The sequence below is a fragment of the Podarcis bocagei genome (genome assembly GCF_964188305.1).
Source record: "Podarcis bocagei genome assembly, chromosome: 2".
Lineage (NCBI taxonomy): Eukaryota > Metazoa > Chordata > Lepidosauria > Squamata > Lacertidae > Podarcis > Podarcis bocagei.
The window spans coordinates 53,405,011-53,425,836 of record NC_138126.1 but is presented as its reverse complement, the minus strand read 5'-3'; the positions used below and the strand labels follow the sequence as shown (position 1 = coordinate 53,425,836).

Genomic DNA, 20,826 nt, shown 5'->3' with positions numbered 1-20,826 from the left:
AAAAAATATCATGATTTTAAAATGGATAGTGTAATTTGTGAGTCATGTCAAAAATAAGGCAAAGTCACATCTTGGTTCACCATCTTGAATCAAAATTACATCGGCACCCAAACAATAATGAAGACCTTGAGAACCTTCATGCCATGTTTGGTGATAATATCTCAGGAGATGGCCAATAAACAGGCATAGCTAACCCCAAGTCACATTTCAGTCTGCCATTCAAAATGGTGCCTGGCACCCAACCATCGACATAGATCCCCACGCCAGAAACCCTTGTGCCAAGTTTGGCAATATTAGCTCATGAGGTAGCCAAACTCATGCTAAAAAATGGGCAAAGTCACACCAAAGTGATGTTTTGGTACACTGTCTTGATTCAAAATGGCATCCAGCATCTAAATTCTGACAAGGACTGCCATCGCCACCTTGGGAATTCTTGTGTCGAGTTTGGTTATGATATTTTGAGAGGTGTCCGGTTGTATAGAAAACAAATGGACAAACCACTTTCCAAAATATATAGTAGATAATGGAACAGTTCCTAGACCTTCTATTCTTTAGCATATTTTGGATGCTTAATTGCTGGTTTTTTGAACAATGAAATTGTGAGAGAATCTTGCTGTTGACCTGTTCTGAGTACACTGATAACCATCTGCTTAATCTATGCTTGGAGGTGGCAGCTGACTCTATGAACGTGGCAAACAGCTGAGCCATAGTGAAGCCTGCTTCCACTGTAGCTATAGCAATCTAGCTTCAGATGCAGGGACATTTGGATCCTGGGAATCACATTGTTTCCAATAATAATTTCCTGCAGATCTACAAAAATGGGCCCTGCTTGCTCCAAAAAACCCAGCACAAATCAAATGCCAAGCCATGTGAATGTATATCCAACAGTAGGTACACACGTTTAGGTTTCAGCAGCTGTGGACAAACCAACTTCTCAGATTTTAAAAGTTGCTGCTTTAGCATCTCAGGATACTGGCTTCTCAATCTCAAAGTATAACTGCCCCATCTGTTCAAAATTCTACTTGGATCTTGCACGGTTGGTTGGTTGGTTGGTTGGTTGGTTGGTTGGTTGATTTATAAAAATACAAAACCCACACCTATGACTCTCCTGCTTTTCTATATTCTTGAGTCCAGCCAACTTTGCAAGGACCAAGCGGACTTTTGAACAGCTATACATACACATGCACACCACTCAGTCACATTCTGACCAACACACTTATTTTATTCACTCCTTTCCCAAATTGCCCTTAAAATCTGATCTACACCTGCTGAAGAATGAGCACTCAGCACTCAGGTTACAATTGTGGGGTGTCCCCCTCTCCAAAATGTAGCACCTTGAGGAGAAGGTTCTTAAATCTTAAAAATACGAACAGTTCCTTACAACGAAGTAGCACAGTCCTGTCTACCCTCTCATTTCCACTTCTCTGTTACAGATGTAAAATAGGGTTAAGTCGTTGGAATATTCAGCCAAGCAAATGGGAAGGGAACATGTCAGTTCAATGAAGCTTGAACCCTGTGTGCCAAAGAGGTAAAAAAGTGTCAGCAGCTGCACTGTGTTTACAAGATCTCCATTTAAGCTCCTTCTGGTGAGCTTAAAGTTGGGGTGAAAATTGAGAAAACTTTTCTGGGGGAGGGGGAGCAAATCTGCTGTTTCTGTTCAATACCTATTTTCCTTTAGGTGCTGAGTGAATAGTGACACTGTAGTTATATGCAGTTAATGAAAACACACACACACACAAATTAGCCAAATGCTCATTTTTATTATACACATTACAATGCATTTGCTACAGACTTTGCTAAAATTTACAAAAAAGGTAGGTTTCATAGTTTTTAAAAATAAACTTCTTTTTCTTATAAATTCATAAATAGGTGACAATAAAACGTCAAAATTGACTATTGTACGCAAGCTTTGTTCCCTTGCCATCTTGCATTCCACCCCACCTGGTAAACACTGTGCTAGGAAAAGCAAGACAGTTGCCGGTGATCAGAAAGATGGGCTCTAGGCCTGTTCCCAGAAACCTTGATTATTACAAGCAATAAAACTTCTAAAAAAATGCAGAACACTTCAGTTTACACCGGAGTTCTTCAAACCTTTTAAAGTCCTTTTTGGAATGAAGTGAATGAATTCAATATGAATCAGAACTTTCTCCCCGCTATGTATGTAAGCCAGGCCTTTTTTATGGCTAGTGGAAGCTGCATGTCCCTGGGACATGAGATTTATTTTTTTAACCACACACCAACATCTGAGGCACTATTACAGAATAGGAAATGCCACTGACAACACAGAGCACATGAGGAACCTCCAAAGACCGTGTCAGTATTCATCACTAAATATTTCCCTAAAAACCACTTTCAAAAGTAGTGCAGGCATTATCTCTGTCACATTCCAGACTGTGCCAACACCACAATCGCAGACTTGCATTTCCATCCCCATCCCCAATACCTGAATTTATAGCCTTGTGCTATCTTTCTACAGATTCTACCATCAGACTATGACCTGATGGTCAGGCTTAGTTGCCAACAGCAAAAAGTGTGATAGAGACACACACACACACACACACACACACACACACACACACACACGACAAATTTCGCTGCACTTAATAGGTATTGAGACATCTCTGTATCTGCCCCCATGGATGGGCAAACAGCTGCAGGAAGGGCATGCTTCTGAGCAGAGATGGGAGAAAGAAAAGGTTTAACTTGTCCTTCCCTACTACTGCCCAAATCATTGTAAGTTATTTTAGTCAGTGTATGTAAACTGAACTAGAGATAGTATTTGGATTAACCTGCTCACATCAAAGTACTGATTCTCATAAAGATATGCGAAGTTGTCGTTAAATCTCATTAATCTCAGCAGGACTTAAAGAGCTGCGGCCCAATACATATCACTTATTTTCCACTGGCTATAAAAACAATCCCAATCATGTATACTTAGTAGGGTCAATTGATTTCTATGGTATTTATTCCCCAGTACACATGTGTAGGATTGTAATCTTAGGCAGATTAGGGGCACTATGTTCTTCTATTACATCTTTTGTATCACTATGGATGGGGCCTGGAGAACACACATCACAATGCAGTTGCACAAATAGAGCTAATTTGTATGTGGGTCTTAATGAAGTAAAACTGTGTATGGAAGGCTGGACATGCATGCATGTCTTTCTTGTGAGAGCTAAAATTTTGGGAAGGTAGGGAATAGTTCTCTAAATCTTGAGAATCTCTCAAACATCCGCTCTCCGCAGAGAGCTTAAAAACAAAAACAAAAACTTTCCTACAGTTTTGTATACCACAGTACAAGCAACCAGATTTCATAAACTGCAAAATTATTAGCATCACAATAAGAGGACTGGGACCAACAGCAATATATTAAGAGCATGCACGTGTCTCACTCATGCACTTTTTATTTTCTCAAAATACAATCAAAGCAGCTAAGATAGTGTATAAGCACCATAGGCAACCATAGTATCAAACCATTCCAGATTGTCTATTTACTATACCCTGTAAATTTCTTTCCTAGTTGTACAAATTAGAAGGGATTCAGGATCGCTGTGCAGTGAGGTAGAGAGCTTACACACTGGTCCTAAATACAGAGAGGTCCCATTCCATGTTATTTCCTGGTACCCAAATTTGGGACCAAGGGGAAAGTTTTCATCCACTAAATCACACCCATAATACTCAGCATGTTTTCCTTACACTTCTCAAGTTCCAGGTTTTCCACACTTCTGACAGCTCTGCCCATCAGAGCAATTCAAAAGTTGCCGTCACCAAGTCCTTAATTCTGATGCTGCCACCTCCCTGTTTATTTTAAAAGTTGGGAATAAAAGCGCAAAGCAGAGCCATGACCGTAACAGGGCCAGAAAAACGTCAGGGAGGAGCAGGAAGAGGGAAGGAAAGGAAAGCAAACACAGATGTTGAGAGCAAGGCAGAAGGCATTTACTTCTGCTGTCGCTGCCTGGATGATCGGTTTTAAAAGTAGGGAAAGAGGATTCAGAGAAACTGGTGCTTTATCTAATATAACTCACCATTTTGTTCTGAAGCAAAGATTGTATTTATTTAGACCACCAGGGTGACTTTGCACATTTGAAAAAGAGAACAGAAAGAAAGAAAGAGAAAGTAGGAACAGCTCTGCCAATTCCTCCACCTCCTCTTTCCATGAGAGACGTGCAAGTTCCTCCTTCAACATTACAGAGTTAGTGAAAAGAGCAAAAAGTGTGACGTCTCTTCCTACACTTTTAGGTAATATACAAAGTCACTCTGGCTGGATGATTGATTATATGTGTGATGTATTACCTACTATGGTGGCCGATATTTGCTGCCATGTACATTCTGTTAGTGCACCAGTACAAATGTTTGTCAGCACAAACATTTCTGTTTGCCCAGTGGAACAATTTCCCCTCTTCTCTTCCCATACACCATCCTGCGGGTTCTCCCAACCCCCACAGGGCAAACTGAGAGGGCACAGGGAGGAGGAGACAGGGGAAAGCCCTTTTGTGGGCTTCCACTGGTGGGACCAGTTAGTTGAATCTGGCCTTTTGCTTTTAAATGTCTTGTAAGTCACTTGGAGACCTTTGTGTCTAATAAAGAATAATCCAATCTCGTACTGGGTCAATGATAAACATAACTAGGTGTAAGTATCTATATATATGTCCAACATTACCTAATTTCATATGTTTTGAAAAAACACAAAAGGAAGGCACTGTACTAAATTCACATCTTAGATTAACAAATATTTGCATAGATTATGCATTAAGATGGAAATTGCCAATAGGATAGTAAGGCGGGCATCTAAAAGAAAGCTATGCCATTTGGAAAATATTTTTGTGGACAAGTACTATGCTTATAAAAATGGTGAAATCCATAGTACTTATAAACTATATTTTCCTTGTTGTATAGCAAAATTTATATTTAATCTTGCAAGCCAGTAAAGGAAGAAGAAAAAAGAACTACAAATAATAGTATTTTAAGGCTGATAGCTATTGCTATAAACAGAAAAGTTTTCAAAACTATGAGCTACTCTTTAAAAGTCTAGATTATGTTCCAACTACCAGGAAACAGTTTTCAAAGATTTAGGCCATAAACTCTCCTCACAGGCTACATAATCACACATTTAATGTACTCCCTTCTAATGCAAGATTTAATGTACTCACTTCTAATGAAAGACTTCCAAGTTAATTTGGACACAAATAGAACTCTATTTTAGTAAGTGTTTGTACTTTATTTTTTAAAAAGCTCTGCTACAAAAAGAATCAAATTATAAATGGTAAAAAGCATGTCTGGTGCCATCAATTGTGAAATTTACATATATGCTTAACTGGACAGGCAGGTTTAGTAACAGCATTTTTTGTGCAGAAAATATGCCACAAAACATGCTTTCTATGTAACAAATGTGGCACATCTGAAGCACCCAAACCCTAATTGAGAATTGTCTTTAGTACAAATGATTATCTATTTAGTATCAGCGTCAGAATCTTGTGTGTGCTCTATGTGCTGCTTCTAGCGATATCTGTGAAATCTGCCTATGCATCTACATTCTATGCTAAACTGATTTTGGCAAATGCATTTCCCTCTTCTATTGTTTTGTGTCTTTAGCATGCAAGTGTGTTTTATTCTGATCTAGCAATGTTGAATGATACAAGACTAGTTCATTCATCTAAGGGAGTTGTACAATATTTTGAAAGAAAAAACTGGATTTAGGGCAAAGCAATTTGCAACTTATTTTTATATAACCTCTGACTGAACCAGACAAACTCCACAGATCATCTGCAGGGTAGCTGAGGGCCAATGCACATGATCTGGGCCAGTGGCAAAACAACCAGAAGAATGCTCTTCCGCTGCCACTGCTAAAGTAAAATGTGACTTAGCTCTGAGTCTGGAGGGAAAGAAAAGAAATCCTAGGCAGAAAAAGGCATTTATTTGTAGCAAAGAATTCTTGTTTCCTAGTGTCCAAGATGGGTGATTCTTTCTATATTGTACTGGGAAGCTTCTTTTGAGAGATGCATTTTCCGTCTGATTAAAAGATTTCCTGCACAATAAACTTGTGGGAACCAGCTATTGGTTGTACTAAAAAGACTGAGGAAAAACAAAGTGCTTAGTTTCTTTCCAGTGATAAGAGACTGTTTTGAATGTTTTCTCACCAAGTTCCCCCATTAAAAGACCAGACCCAATAGTCTAGGGATACAATCCTGAATTCTATCCTGCAGTGCATTCTGCCATCTTCCATAGGAGAGATCCCTAGGACAACTAGCACTACATGCCACTTGAGTATAAGACAAGGTCATTGTTGTCTCTGTATATGGATGCATATCTGTTCCCGCCTTCCCAACCACAGATAAGCCCCTATTACACATTCACCAATCCCCAAGTAATCATTACCACCAACTCCACCATCTCCTGGTAGGGCATCAGGTTTAAGCACTCTAGGAAGAGAGGGATCACACACAAAGAGTAGCTGCTTAGCCATCCCATCTGTTGCAACCTCATTACCACTTTTTCAATGAAACACTTGCAAGAACACACACAGATCCACAGTGATACAGGTGGCTTTGGCAGCTGCCAGTTGCTTGCACTATTCTGTTAACAGCTCATGCCCTTTTACTAGGCACTGGCTCCAAAGGGTGTGAGAACACTCTGTAAATACGAGATAGGTTCGTATTACTCTTTAAAGTTAGGTCTCAAATTTACCTACGTTAGCAAAGAAGCAACAAGCATTTGTTTGTAACAAAAGCCAGTCCCTTCACAATGTTTGGTGAGCTACAGTACAGTACAATCTTATCTGTATGACTGGCCTGGAGAAAGAACTCAACTTGTAGCAAATTCAGGGCTATTCAAGGACTACAAGAGTAGGCTCACAAGGAACCCAATTTGGAAAAAGATCCATTGTATTCTGTTCACTCACTCTCAGGCTACATCAGAATACAGAATGTCGAGACAACACTAACAGCTGAGTTCTGTGTATTCTCAACATACTTGCTATAAAATGTGCATAGATCGGAGGCAGCAGGTCGATTCTGAAACCTTTGGTGGTCCCAGAATAATGTCTTGAACTGGGAGCCTGTGACTACAATCTTGTGAGCAGAATCCAACAGGATCCTGTTCACTTAAACCCTGGAAATCTTATATAGATCACACCCAGAATGTAGATTTAAGGATCAATTTCTAAAATCATCACCGTCATCATCGTGGGAGCACCATCATGTCAGAATCCATCCAAAGGGATCCTAAAGATGTAATGGCATCAGTTAATCAAAGAGTTAGCTGGAGGAGACCCTTACAGCCCTCAGTTGATTTGAGACCTGGCTATGATGTAAACTTTCCTGCACAACACAGGCACATCAGTTTAGGGCTTGGTCTAAAGGGGATGGATCCAAGCCCACTAGGCACAGTTGCTAATCAGCTTCTATTCGTTTAAATTATGCAACCGAAGTGCCTGGAGGACTGTACTCACAGTGTAGAAACATTTGTTTGATACCAACAATTAGTTAAGGTAATCACTGGAGTTTTCTGTAACTCCCAAATACAGTGATTAGTTACTGCCGGGCAATCAGTGCTTTTTTAATTTCTGGATGCAGTGGACCTGACGTCTCCTGGTATGAAGTCCTATTTAGAAGCAAAACTTCTTTGTCACACCTCACACTGCATTTCTATGTAAAACATAGTTGTGAAAACTATCCCTAACAGAAAGTAAGGCCTCTTTATTTATAATATCTAACACACTTGAAATCAAAGCCGCTGCTCTCAAAACTACAAGCAAAAACACAACAGAACCCATTTGGGGTCCACCTTTGATTGGAAACAGTGGGATGAGTTTTTTAATTAAACAAATTTTACAGTCAGTTACTTTGTAAGACAAAAACCAAAATAGACAGAAGGTGCCAAATTTTTTATAGCTATGGGTGGATTTTCTGGTTAATCATATCAATTTCTAAAAATGATCTGAGATACCAAACTTATCCAGGTCTTCTCTCTTTAATGCTAATTGAAATAACCATAAATTGATGTTTTCGAATTATAATCTGAATTTACAATATGCATTTTCCTAACACAATCAGGGACTTCTGAGTGTCCAGGTGCAGGGACCTGCTTTTCAGAGACTTTGTCCTTTGCTCTGAATTGAAGGCCTTTTAATAGGTACAATACATTAAGCACTGAAAAGCTGGCTTAACAGCTTGCAGATACTTTGGAGTTGAATCCAAAGAAAAGTGCACCGAAAGTTTACTTTCCACCCCCTCTTTCTTCTGACAGCCCCCCAATCCCTGCTGTATGGAGTGGGATGTATCACGGGGGTGGGGGGAGAAAACTGAGAGGAAAGAGGAGATCCCTGAAAATCAGGTGGAGACACCTTCTGCAAGTGGGAAAGTCAGCTTCCTTTAGCCTCTGCTGATGCATTTTTCCCTCTGCTTTCAATCCTTTATTCAACCTATTTTAGTTTTAAGGTGCTAAAAAGAGGGGAAAAACGTGGGCAACATCTACACATCTTAACTGCAGGCATAACTTTAACCTGAGACAAACATAAACTCTCCTTAAGTTAAATGTGCTGAGCAGAATCAGTCACATAGTTTCATTAATACATTGCAGACCTACCAAAAAAGAGAAGATTTTTTCTCTCTCACAGAAACGAGAAGATACCATTTGAAAGAACGTGCTGTGGCACTGACTAATAGTGGCAGGGGTGGGGGGATCCACAAGAGAACAGGTTCAATTATTTAAAAGGGTTATCCTACAACTCACAAAATGTGTCCCACGTTGGGAGCTCCTGAGCCAATTTCTGACATGAGAGCAATTGCTTCATGATTTATAGGGGCTCCATAACATGGGTGGACTTTTAAGGAAAATTAGCAGGGATCACCTATACCTGACTGTGCAGTTTACAGACACTTATCAATTTCTTAACAAAACTGGCCCAGACAAACTTCACGAGGAGCTGATTTCATGGCACAAAAAATAAAACAACCTTAAATAATTTATGATTTGCAATTTCCTCCAAAAATTTAATATCTAAAGTTAAATAGGAAGAAGCTCTAGCTGGATGACATCCTATGGAAAAAATACTCCAGCAAAAACATTAATGATCAGCATATGTAACTGAAACTAAGCTTCAATAAAAATGATTTGATGCACTCCAGCAATTAAAGAAGCAAATGGTAAAAAAACAAAAACATCATCTTTCATAGGTACTGAATATGAATTTTAAATGAAATTAATAACACTGAATATTAGAGGTACACAATGTTATCTCCAAGAAGGGGGCTATAAAAATGTGCAAAATAAATGATGAACAAACTTTAATATTGACATTACAATCCTAAGCCTATTTACTTGGAAGTGAGCCTGATGAATTTTCAAATGCATTTACGCTCCAAGAAGGTTCTGTTGAAATCAGTAGGACTTCCATTCAATGAAATGTTTTTAGGATCAAGTCTTCCAAGATGGAAATAAAGAAAATAAATTAGTGACCCATGTGTTCAGTTCAGTTCTACTCATACTGGTTTCTCTCTTTGCCTGAAAAATGTGAGACAAAAAACTGTCCAGCTAGCTTTGCACCCACAGCATTAATCAACCCTCGCCACATGCTACATTTAATGTCTAGAAAAACCTATCTTCTATGGAGGTTCCTCATATTGAACAAATGTTAGCTGATTTGTCCTATATAGGAAACTTTCAAGTATTTCATACTTGAAACGTCCCTGCAGAGAAATTGAATGACACTGTGCAGTTTCTGATTCTTTGATTCTTGGAATGCTGAGAGTTTAAAAACAGAGGCAGTGTTAAGACTCACTGACATAAAAGCAGAAGTGTCTTCTTCCCATGTACAGGGATTTACAACAGGTAACACAGTAATTTCTTGTTCAGACAATTTCATACAAAGAGATCCCAGTGGCTTCCTTCTGTGCAACTTAACTTTCAAATTGCACAAGTTCCTCTGAAAAGAAGGTGGTAGAAACTGCTACAGAGTAACGGCCGTAGAAGGCTAACTTTTAGATCTACAAAAGAAAGCCCCTTCATATTGAAAATTATCCTGCAAATGTTAATGTCTAACCTACAAAAATATTGGGCTTGCAGGAAAAGGATACTGCTGCTTTGTTATGCAGCACGGGGTGTGTGTGTGTAATTATAAGGGAAGGACAGGTACCCTCGTAATTCCAGTAAGAGTTAGAGATAACATAACCTGCATCAGCAACCACACCCCCATCCTTCCACATCCTTGCTGTCAAGTTTGATGCTGTCTGTGTTTTGCTCACTGAACATGGGGCCTCCGTGCCTCATCATTAACTCTGTTGCCATCTTTACAAAAGCCTCCTCCACGTTGCTGGAGTCCTTTGCAGAAGTCTCTATGGCACAGGTGATGTCATAATGCTCAGCCAGACTCTGAGCTTCCTCTAGCTGAACCTCCCGACGGTCACTTAGGTCAGACTTGTTTCCTGGCAGGAGAAAGTGGAATTGTTTACAGATTAATTTTGTAAATGCATCTCCTACGGTCAGGGAAAGAGTTCAGCCATAGGAGGGAGGGGAGAGACACAAAGCAGTGACTTGTGGAAGGGTGCTTGGAAAGCAGCAGAATCGCACAGGTGAAGGAAGTAGGCTGGAGATGAGATGCCACTTATCTTGGAGATGAGAAAGAGCAGGTGAAAGTAGAAGCTGATAGAAAGTCTGTGGAGGAAGGACGAAGAAATCCGAGCCACTATAGGTTTATAACATTTTGCACTCTGGATTGTGGATTTAAAATTTCATCCTGTTTTGATGCTTAGGAAGCATTAACCTTCAACATAGTTACTTTGTCTAATTAAAGGTTCTGTGCAGCCCACACACTATTAATTCCTATACTAACGTTCATTTTCCTTATTCTGTATTTCATTGGCGGTGTTTGGACATCACAATAAACCATGGTTTGTCTTGATGAAATGAGTCTAACCTCCACCCAGGCTCATGCATTCCCCAATCCCCTGTTAGGATTCCTGCTTCGTGTTGGGAATTCCATTCCACCCTTGCTGCAGATATGTGGGATTGTTACATGTCACATGTCTGCAGCAAGGTGGAATGGAATTCCCAAACCCCCTCCTCTGGCACAGCCACAAGTATAAGAATGAAAGCTTTCACTTCCATTTTTTATTAACTGCAGCTTATCATGCCATCCAAAGCCAGCTAACAGTGGTGAAGCTTAACTGGACAAGGTGGAAACAAGCCAGCTTCAAACCATGAAGCTGGCTTGATTCAAACAATCTGTAGATGAGATTCGCCACCAAGGATGTAACATTAAACTATGGTTTAAATACAGCTTTTATCTCTGGAAGTAATATGATTCTGAATGTCTACCTACAGTGCCAGTTCTAGACTGTATATATAAACTGCAATGAAGAGTAAAATATATCCGTAACAAAGTACATTTGGCATATTGGACATAAGCTATAGTTTGTGCTATTCAGTTTAAAGCAGGGCTTTTTTCAGGCAGAACTCAGTTCCAGCACCTCTCAGGTGGGCGCCGTTGCCATTATAAGAGAACAAAGGAGGCATTCATGGTGAGTTCCTCTTTTTCTAGAAAAACAGAACTGGCTTAAAGTATGCTGGAGCTTTACCATATATTATAAACTATAAGAGTCAAATCCCAGAGGACCTGAAGGCACAATAGTGCTTTGCTCAAATAATTCCTAGTATTTTAAAATGTATTTTTGAATTTGAAAAAGAATAAAGGCTATAGAATCCTAAACCAGTTTTTCCCAAGAGCAAACAAAAATGCATGATGTGGAAATGTGAACTGCAGTAGGAACCAAAAGCCAAAGCTTTCCAAACTCTGAGAATATATGTCTCTTCATCTCCAAGATATCCAGGAAATAAAGAAAATATCTCTGCACTGGCTGCTATTGTCCTATTAAGTAGAAGCATAGCAATTTGTATTTCTAGCTCATTCCAAAATATACCCCACACTCACCAATCAGCAATTGTACTATGTTGGAACCTGCATATTTCCTCACATCCTCGATCCAGCGAGGAATAGACTGGAAAGAGCCTCTCTTGCTAATGTCATAGGCTAGAATAGCTCCATTGGCACTTCGATAGTAACTCTGGGTGATGGTCCGAAACCGTTCTTGACCAGCTGTGTCCCAGATCTGCAACTAAAAAAATAAAGAAGTGGTTAGGTCTTACAAGATATTGGTTGTATTTCTCAGGCGATATGTCTTATCTCAACAGCGGGGGGGGGGGGGAGATACAGTGGTACCTCAGGTTACATACGCTTCAGGTTACAGACTCCGCTAACCCAGAAATAGTGCTTCAGGATAAGAACAGAAATTGTGCTCCGGCGGCACGGTGGCAGCAGGAGGCCTCATTAGCTAAAGTGGTGCTTCAGGTTAAGAACAGTTTCAGGTTAAGAATGGACCTCCGGAACGAATTAAGTACTTAACCCGAGGTACCACTGTATTTACTACAGAAGTGTACAATTATTTTTTGTTTTAATAAAATTTTTAAACTTGAGAGGAGAAATGGGTTTGGATCCCTTCCAGTCAGGATTCAGGCCTCATCATGGGACTGAAACTGCCTTGGTCGCACTGGTTGATGATCTCTGGCGGGCTAGGGACAAAGCTGAGAACTGTTTCCTAGTTCTGCTGGATATCTCAGCAGCTTTTGACACCATCGACCATAACATCCTTCTGGACCGTCTAGAGGGGCTGGGAGCTGGGTGGACTGTTATGAAGTGGTTCTGCTCCTTCCTCCTGGGCCGTGTTCAGAAAGTGGTGGTGGGGGATGAGTGTTCAGACCCCTGGGCCCTCACTTGTGGGGTGCCTCAGGGTTCTGTCCTCTCCCCCATGCTTTTCAACATCTACATGCAGCCACTGGGAGAGATCATCAGGGGGTTTAGACTGGGTGTTCATCAGTATGCGGATGATACCCAGCTCTACCTCTCTTTCAAATCACCAGTGAAGGCAGTGAAGGTCCTGTGTGAGTGTCTGGAGGCGGTTGGAGGATGGATGGTGGCTAACAGTTTGAGGTTGAATCCTGACAAGACAGAATTACTGTTTTGGGGGGACAGGAGGTGGGCAGGTATGGAGGACTCCCTGGTCCCGAATGGGGTAACTGTGCCCCTGAAGGACCGGGTGCGCAGCCTGAGAGTCATTTTGGATTCACAGCTGTTCAAGGAGGCGCAGGTCAATTCGGTGTCCAGGGCAGCTGTCTACCAGCTCCATCTGGTACGCAGGTTGAGACCCTACCTGCCCGCAGACTGTCCCGCCACAGTGGTGCATGCTCTAGTTATCTCTCGCTTGGACTACTGCAATGCGCTCTATGTGGGGCTACCTTTGAAGGTGACCCAGAAACTACAACTAATCCAAAATGTGGCAACTAGACTGGTGATTGGGAGCGGCCGCCGAGACCACATAACACCAGTCTTGAAAGACCTACATTGGCTCCCAGTACATTTCCAAGCACAATTCAAAGTGTTGGTGCTGACCTTTAAAGCCCTAAACGGCCTCAGTCCAGTATACCTGAAGGAGCGTCTCCACCCCCATTGTTCTGCCCGGACACTGAGGCCCAGTGCCGAGGGCCTTCTGGCAGTTCCCTCGCTACGAGAAGCCAAGTTACAGGGAACCTGGCAGAGGGCTTTCTCGGTAGTGGCACCCGCCCTGTGGAATGCCCTCCCACCAGATATCAAAGAGAAAAATAACTACCAGACTTTTAGAAGACATCTGAAGGCAGCCCTGTTTAGGGAAGCTTTTAATGTTTAATAGACTATTGTATTTCAATATGTTGTTGAAAGCCGCCCAGAGTTGCTGGGGAAACCCAGCCAGATGGGCGGGGTATAAATATTAAAATATTATTATTATTATTATTATTATTATTATTATTATTATTATTATTATTAGACCATGTCCTATATAGGAAACTTTCAAGTATTTCATATGAAATGTGCCTGCAGAGCATTTGTTTTAATAATATTTTTAAACATGAGATGAGAAATGGGTATATGTGGACCATGTCTACAGATCAGAAATCTCATTTCAATCTGCCACTGTGTTTTCAAATTCTGCACACATATGGGCTGTCATTCTATTCAAACAGCTGCAGATTAGAGTTGTAGAGTTGGAAGGGATCCTCAGGGTCATCTAGTCCAACCCCCCTGCAATACAGGAATCTCAACTAACACATCCATGACAGATGCCCATCCAACATCTGCTTTAAAACGTCCAATAAAGGAGAGTCCGCCACCTCCTGAGCAAATCCATTGCACTGTCAAACAGCTCTTACTGTCAAAATCTTATTCCTGAAGTCTAGTTGGAATCTCCTTTCTTGTAACAATATTTTAGGTAACCTGCTTACAAGCTATATAGGGTTTTTGTACACCAGTACTAGTACCTTGAACTTAGGCTAGTAGCTAATTGCAAGCTAATGAGATTTGTGCAAGAGTAGAGCAATAGGATGGGAATATTCTGTCCCAGTGAGCAGTGAAGTTGTTTCACTTTGCACAAGCTGCAGTTTCTTGGCAAGCCTTGAGGGCAGCCCCATATAGAGCACATTGCAGTAATCGAATTTGGAGATTGCCAGCAAATGAATGACAGTGGTCAAGGTACCCTGGTTCTGAAACGGATGTAGCTGTCTTACCAACTGAAGCTGGTAAAAGGTACTCCTAGCCACTGAGGGACTGGGCCTCTAGTGACAGAGATAGATTGCATCCCCAGCTGCAAAATTGCTGCTTGGGGGGGGGGGACTACAACCCTATCCAAATAAGACAATACCCACAGTGTCTCCATCTTACTATCAGTCAATTAATAGTATCAATTACTATCAATACTGGCCCTCCTTCAGCCCACCACTTGGTCCAGCCACTGGTCCTGGGCTTGCATAGTTTCTCCTGATTCAAATGTTACAGAGAAGTAGAGATGGGTATCATCAGTGAACTGATGACACTGCACCCCAAATCTCCCAATGACCACTGCCAACTGCTTCATTTAAACATTAAACAGCATGAGGGACATTACAAAAGATTAGATTTAACAAAACAAATTATCATAAAGCCCTACAGAAGGTTCATTTAATAAAATAATTAAGAAATCAATGTCCTTACAAAATATTTGCATAAGCGACACATGGGATTCCTTGTTGTAAAATCAAGTGCTGAGCAAAGGTGAGCAAGTTACTAAAGTACACACTAATCTGAAAAGTATTCAATTTCTTCCCAATTAATATAGCTAATTTGTGGTAGATTTATGAATAGACATCTCTTTAGGGTCAAGTAACAAAAACTAGAGATGCCCCAAGCTCACACTTGATTGACTTTGATGGGCAAATCTTGTAGCATCTGGGGTTGTACTAGCAGCCCCTGTAGTTTGCTTTCATGGACCTACTACAGCAGGCATAGGCAAACTCGGCCTTCCAGCTGTTTTGGGACTACAACTCCCACCATCCCTCGCTAACAGGACTAGTGGTCAGGGATGATGGGAATTGTAGTCTCAAAACATTTTTGTTGTTGTTTAGTCTTTTAGACATGTCCGACTCTTCGTGACCCCATGGACCAGAGCACTCAAAACATCTGGAGGGCTGAGTTTGCCTATGCCTGTACTACAGCATGATTTGCTGTTCATAAGAAGACAGCTATCCAATGTCAAGCCACAAACTAACCAACCTTGTCAGGGTATTGCTTCAGGCATTTGCATGGGTAGAACAAAAAGATCTATTTTAGCATTCAAGATCAGGAAATCCTGCCAGATGCATGTGAAATAGAATGAGAGTTAAGTGTCAACATGGAGCAATCTGATAACTAGCTGCAATGATCCGCAAATGCTATCTCTTCTTCATTGACCTTCCTACCACAGTAACAGCTTTTTGCAGTTATCTGTTGATAAAACAAAGACTTAGAGGATGCAGAGAAGTTTTATACAGTATTCTCTCAACTTGCCTCAAGGAAGTACTTCTCATGATGACACTGCACTTTCCCAGTTCAAAGCACAAAGTTACTGCTGTAAAGATGCAGGTCTTTCCACAGCTAGTAGGCCACAGTAATTTGGTTTGCTGCCTAGAACATGCCAGCCACACTTCTGGATAATGACTGTAACATTGGTGAGCAAGCAATATAAATCCTTCTTCCCGCAAGCCCAAACCATATCCTGAATCTAACCACTAGCACTCAACGTCCGAAGAGGAAACTAAAACGGGAACCAAAACTGACCAGTCTCCAGACAAAAGGTGGATAAATCCCTTGTCAGTTCTTTTGTTTCATACACAAACTCAGTCTTGAGACATTAGCTGGATGGTCCAACAAAGCTAATAGAAGTTGGCAAGTCAGAATTCCAAAGTGACTCACAGGAGAGAGGCACTTCGGGCTCTTGCCCACCAAAACAATTATGGGGTGGGAGAAGACAACAGAAATGACTCCCATCCTGATTAATACTATATGGGGTGGGAAGTTAACCTGCCCTTCCCATGCAGTAACCCCAAAGCTTAAACATACTAGTGATAACAGCCGTGGGAAGGAGGAAGGCAGGGAGGTTTCAGGGGTAGTTGCAAAGCAAATGGGGGCACTGCTCATCACTGTGATGCCTGGGAGAACAGGGATGTGGATGGATTGCTCCTTGTTATTTTCTTTACTCTAGACTATTTTGCCAATTCCCTCTCTCACATTCAGTTCCCACCCTCATTCTGTTCTGGAAGGTTGGGGGATGCTATATGTGTCATGTATTCAGTGAGACTGAAATGCATTGTGGTTAATTAACACATCAACTATCCCCACAGCCTTCTGCAGTTAAAAACACTATCCTGATTTGCCTCTTAAAATAAACACCTTTAGTTTTTACTGAACAAAATAAAACTATGGTACCCCTGTAATCAAGAAGAATGTAAATGCAGCATGCAGTATTTTTCTCAGAACACAAATTCAAGCTTATGGAAGGTTTTCAAACTTGTAAAAAACTGCCCATTTGACAATGGTTTTATGAGAGGAGCAGTCACACAGATAAGACAATGGTCCCATTTTATCTTCCTGCAACATGAGGGTCAAAGCTCCACATATGGGAAAGCTCATTTAAACCAAGCCAAGTACTGAACACCGCTAAGGAAGTCTGAAATGTCATTTGAATTTCTCAAATGTAAGACTATCCAAAATTAGTTCAAAATACCCAAAAAACCTATGTACCATCTACTAGTGGGATCTAAAAGCAGACTATGTGTATCTAGTTTCTTCTACAGTAATGTGTAACTGCCAATCACAGGAAATTTATTTTTATTTTATGCCACATGTAAGAAGCCTTCTTTAGCTTTTCAGCTGGCACTGCTCTACTCCAAGAGCCCTTCAGAGAGACACCTGGTACTAGGTGGAGTCCCAGGAAGGAAAATATTTGCAATTCATGTGTGTGTTTGGCATATAAACTTGACCAAGCTTCAGTCTCAGAGGAAAAATGTCTCAACAGCCTTTTTGCTGGGGAAAAAGGAAAAAAGAGACTAAAAATCTAAATGTATATTTAGATAAAAATAAAAATAAACCTTGGGGGTGTTAATTAATGGAATCCTCTTCCAACACATAAGGTAAAGTAAAACTACCATGTTTATTAACATTTTTCATTCACCCCCACCCCAGCAGCTTACATAGCCTATATTTAAAAGTAGATACATCTACCACACAGGAAATCATGTAGGTCTCTCTCTCTCACATACTACAGCACAGAAGGGAAGCTGTGGCCCTCGAAATGTTGGTGGGTTCCACTTCCCATAATCCCTGACTATTGATCACACTGGCTGGGGTTGAAAGGAGTTGGAGTCAAGTAACATCTAAAGGGCCACAGCTTCCCCATCCCTGTGCTATAGCCTGACAATGTTAGTTAATATTCCAAGGTTGTATCTGATGAAGTTGTACTGAGAGTGCAAAGAGTGTCTTGAGTTCTAATCCTGGTACGGACGCACTCTGCACTGCACAGTCATAGTGATGTTTATGGTAATGAGCATTTGCCCTTGGGAAAACAGTATCGCTCTGCTATTTGTTTCGAAACCAAGATGGCATCTGGAAAAGCATTCTATTTACTTTGCTAGTACTTTGGACAGTTTTCTAAGCCACTTTAGAAAGATGAGTCATATGATAAAGCAGTTGCGCGACAAGTCTGTTGACATTTGTTGCAAGCCTATTCTTAAACCTGTTTAGCACCGTCTGAAACACTTTTCCAAACCAGCTTAGAAAATCCTGGTGTGATGCTGAAGAAAAGGATACAGTCATAACACCAAACATATTTGAGGCTCTCTCCTATTACTTATATGCACTGTGCATTCTAGGTACTGTACATGTCACATTGTGGACAGGGAGATTCAAAAATGGTTTTTAGTGTGATCCTTTAGCTTCCACTTCTCAGTCAAAAAGGGGAAAATGGCATTTGCTGTGAGGTCTAACAACGTAAGAGGCACAAATAGCCTAAAGATATGTCAATTTTTTAGAAAGGTACTGTGTTAGCATGATTTTAAAAGGACTTTAGACAGGCAAAAACAAAACCTTAGGGTTGCATGAGGCTGAAATCACGTTTAAACTGACTTGCCAGTCCCTGTGTGTGCAACATTAGTACGTAAACACAGCAAACACATAGGCTATGGATCCTAAGTCTGTGTGTAGCAACAGAAAAAAAGAAAGAAAAGAAAAAGCTTACAGTATTACAGCACAAGCCTTTGTAGTTAGCAGGACTCAACAGATGTGTGACGTGGACTGTTGGGAGCTTTATGGCTTAAAACCAAGTTAACTAGGTGATAACAGAACACACCCTGACAATTAGAGCACTGTGTACCATATCCTGTACATTTTATTATCGCCACTGATGTGAAGGTGATTTTGAACAGTTTATGTAACATCCTTTTGAAGTTTCCTTTAGGTATGCTCCAACTGAGGTTATCCTGGAGCTTCCTCATAAATAACCTTGGAAGTATTTCCAATTCACAAGCAATTGCAGAAAGGTATATAACATTCCCAAAGGGATTTCCATACAAGGTTATGTATACAAATAAGGTTTGAAATGCACAGGGAACATTTTTTTGCAGAGCACTTTTGTACATAGCACTTTTCAATTGTATATCCCTTTTTACAATATTATATGCCCACTCAATTGCTTCACTCTGAGGAACTGGCACTGTTACAAGTGCCACATAATCCTTGTTCAACACTTGTAAGAAGTTGATCTTTCATTGTGGTAGCCACCCACACTTGGAGCTCCCTGCCTACTCACACGAGGCAGGTGCCTTCACTATACTCTTTCCGGGGCTTCCTACAAACATTTTTATTTAGGCAAGCCAATACAGACATAAGAAGGTTGACATGTGTTTTCATATCTTATTGCTGATTTTTTTCAAAAAGTTTTAAATACTTGTTTTTAACTGATTTTTACTGATGATTTTATTGTTGTTGTTTTTTGTAAACTGCTCTAAGGTTTTAGTACAATCAACTGATCTATAAATATTTTGAAATAATCAGACTTTGCACAAAACAGGAGTTACTATCTGTACTATCCGCACATCCAGATAGGCAGTTTCCCAAGTGGTGTGCATCAATGTGCTCTACATCCCTCTGCCACAATAGGAAGTGGCCTAAGAAAATTCACTGTATATACATGACAGCAGCAAGCACCTGAGAAGCGCATCCTTGACACAAAATGGATTAAAACCATTCCTGCAGTATGCTCTTTAGATCGACCAGCAGTGTGGGCCAGGGAAGACATTGTGCATCCAACTCTGTACAGTGGTACCTTAGTTCTCAAACGCATTGGTACTCAAATGCCTTGGTTCCCAAACACCGAAAACCTGGAAGTGTCCTGTTTTTCAAACATTTTTCGGAAGTCGAACATCTGATGCAGTTGTCAGCTTTTGTTTCCGGGGCACCTCCACCAATCAGAAGCCGCACCTTGGTTTTCGAACATTTTGGAAGTCAAATGGACTTCCGGAACGGATTAAGTTCAAGAACCAAGGTACCAATGTATGTGTGTTATCGCACGAAGTGCACACAGTCCAAACTTTCTGAGCTACCACACCTGATGCCCTTACCTGTTGGTGGGGGGGGGCAAAGTTTGTTTGTTTGAAATTAGTATAGTGAGTTTAGGGTAAAGTTCTAGCACAAACCCTTCAGCAAAGTCTGTTGGCAATGAATTCAGTGCACCTCTGTGGATGTCAGGAGGAGGACAGAGAGGTCTGGTGCCACCTAAGCCCGCCTTCCCCCACACCTGTTACCTGCCTGGCTAGTGGGGGTGGGAGGAGCAGGAAGCCCCTTCCCTTGCAAACTGGGGCGGGGGGGTCGTGGCGAGAGGCAGGCCAGCCAGCCCCCCCCCTTGCTTGTCACCCTCCCTCCTCTCACACTCGGTCCAACCCCCACCTTGACCCGCTTGCCCTGGATCTCCAGGCTCTTCATGGTGAAGTCCACGCCGATGGTGCTGCCCTGCCTCTCGGCGAAGGCCCCGGTCTTGAAGCGCTGCACCAGGCACGTCTTGCCCACGCTGGCGTCGCCGATCAGCACCAGCTTGAAGAGGAAGTCGTAGCGCTCCTCCGGGTCCGGCCCGGGGGGCGCTCCTGCCACGGGGGGACCCGGCATGGCGGCAGCGGCGGAGGCGGAGGCGGCGGCGCTGGCGCTGGGGCACCTCTTGCCGCTGCTTCCTTTGGCCTCCTCAGCTCCACAGCGGCGGGGAGCTCCGCGGCGCTGGGCCCGGCCTAGCGCTGAGCTCGCCGCCCCTTGAGCGCCTGTCTGGGCCGCGACTGCGACCGCCTCAGCATCGTCCCCGGCCCCGCCAGACCGGGTGACTGGGCATGCGCAGTGGGAGCCGCAAGCTCTTCCTCATGCATTTGCCAGGAAGGGCGGGCGAGAAGGAGGGAAGCGTCGCCTCAGGTGGC

The 20,826-nt window shown here is 41.8% G+C and overlaps 2 protein-coding genes across 2 annotated transcripts in view; one reads left to right on the top strand and one right to left on the bottom strand.

Moving 5' to 3' along the window:
* Positions 1–1,740: 1,740 nt before the first annotated feature.
* RAB43 (RAB43, member RAS oncogene family) lies at positions 1,741–20,671 on the bottom strand. Its single transcript, XM_081177142.1, has 3 exons — positions 20,315–20,671; positions 11,927–12,110; positions 1,741–10,421 (listed from the first exon to the last, which is right to left on the bottom strand). The coding sequence occupies exons 1-3, from the start codon at positions 20,528–20,530 to the stop codon at positions 10,174–10,176; spliced, it is 648 nt and encodes a 215-aa protein (XP_081033268.1). The 5' UTR covers positions 20,531–20,671; the 3' UTR covers positions 1,741–10,173.
* LOC308577174 (uncharacterized protein) overlaps positions 16,614–20,826 on the top strand; it is a 105,043-nt gene continuing 100,830 nt past the window's right edge. Inside the window, exon 1 of the mRNA XM_081177207.1 lies at positions 16,614–20,131. Coding sequence (XP_081033333.1) covers positions 20,110–20,131 — 22 coding nt within the window. The 5' untranslated portion in view covers positions 16,614–20,109. The remainder of the gene's footprint in view (positions 20,132–20,826) is intronic.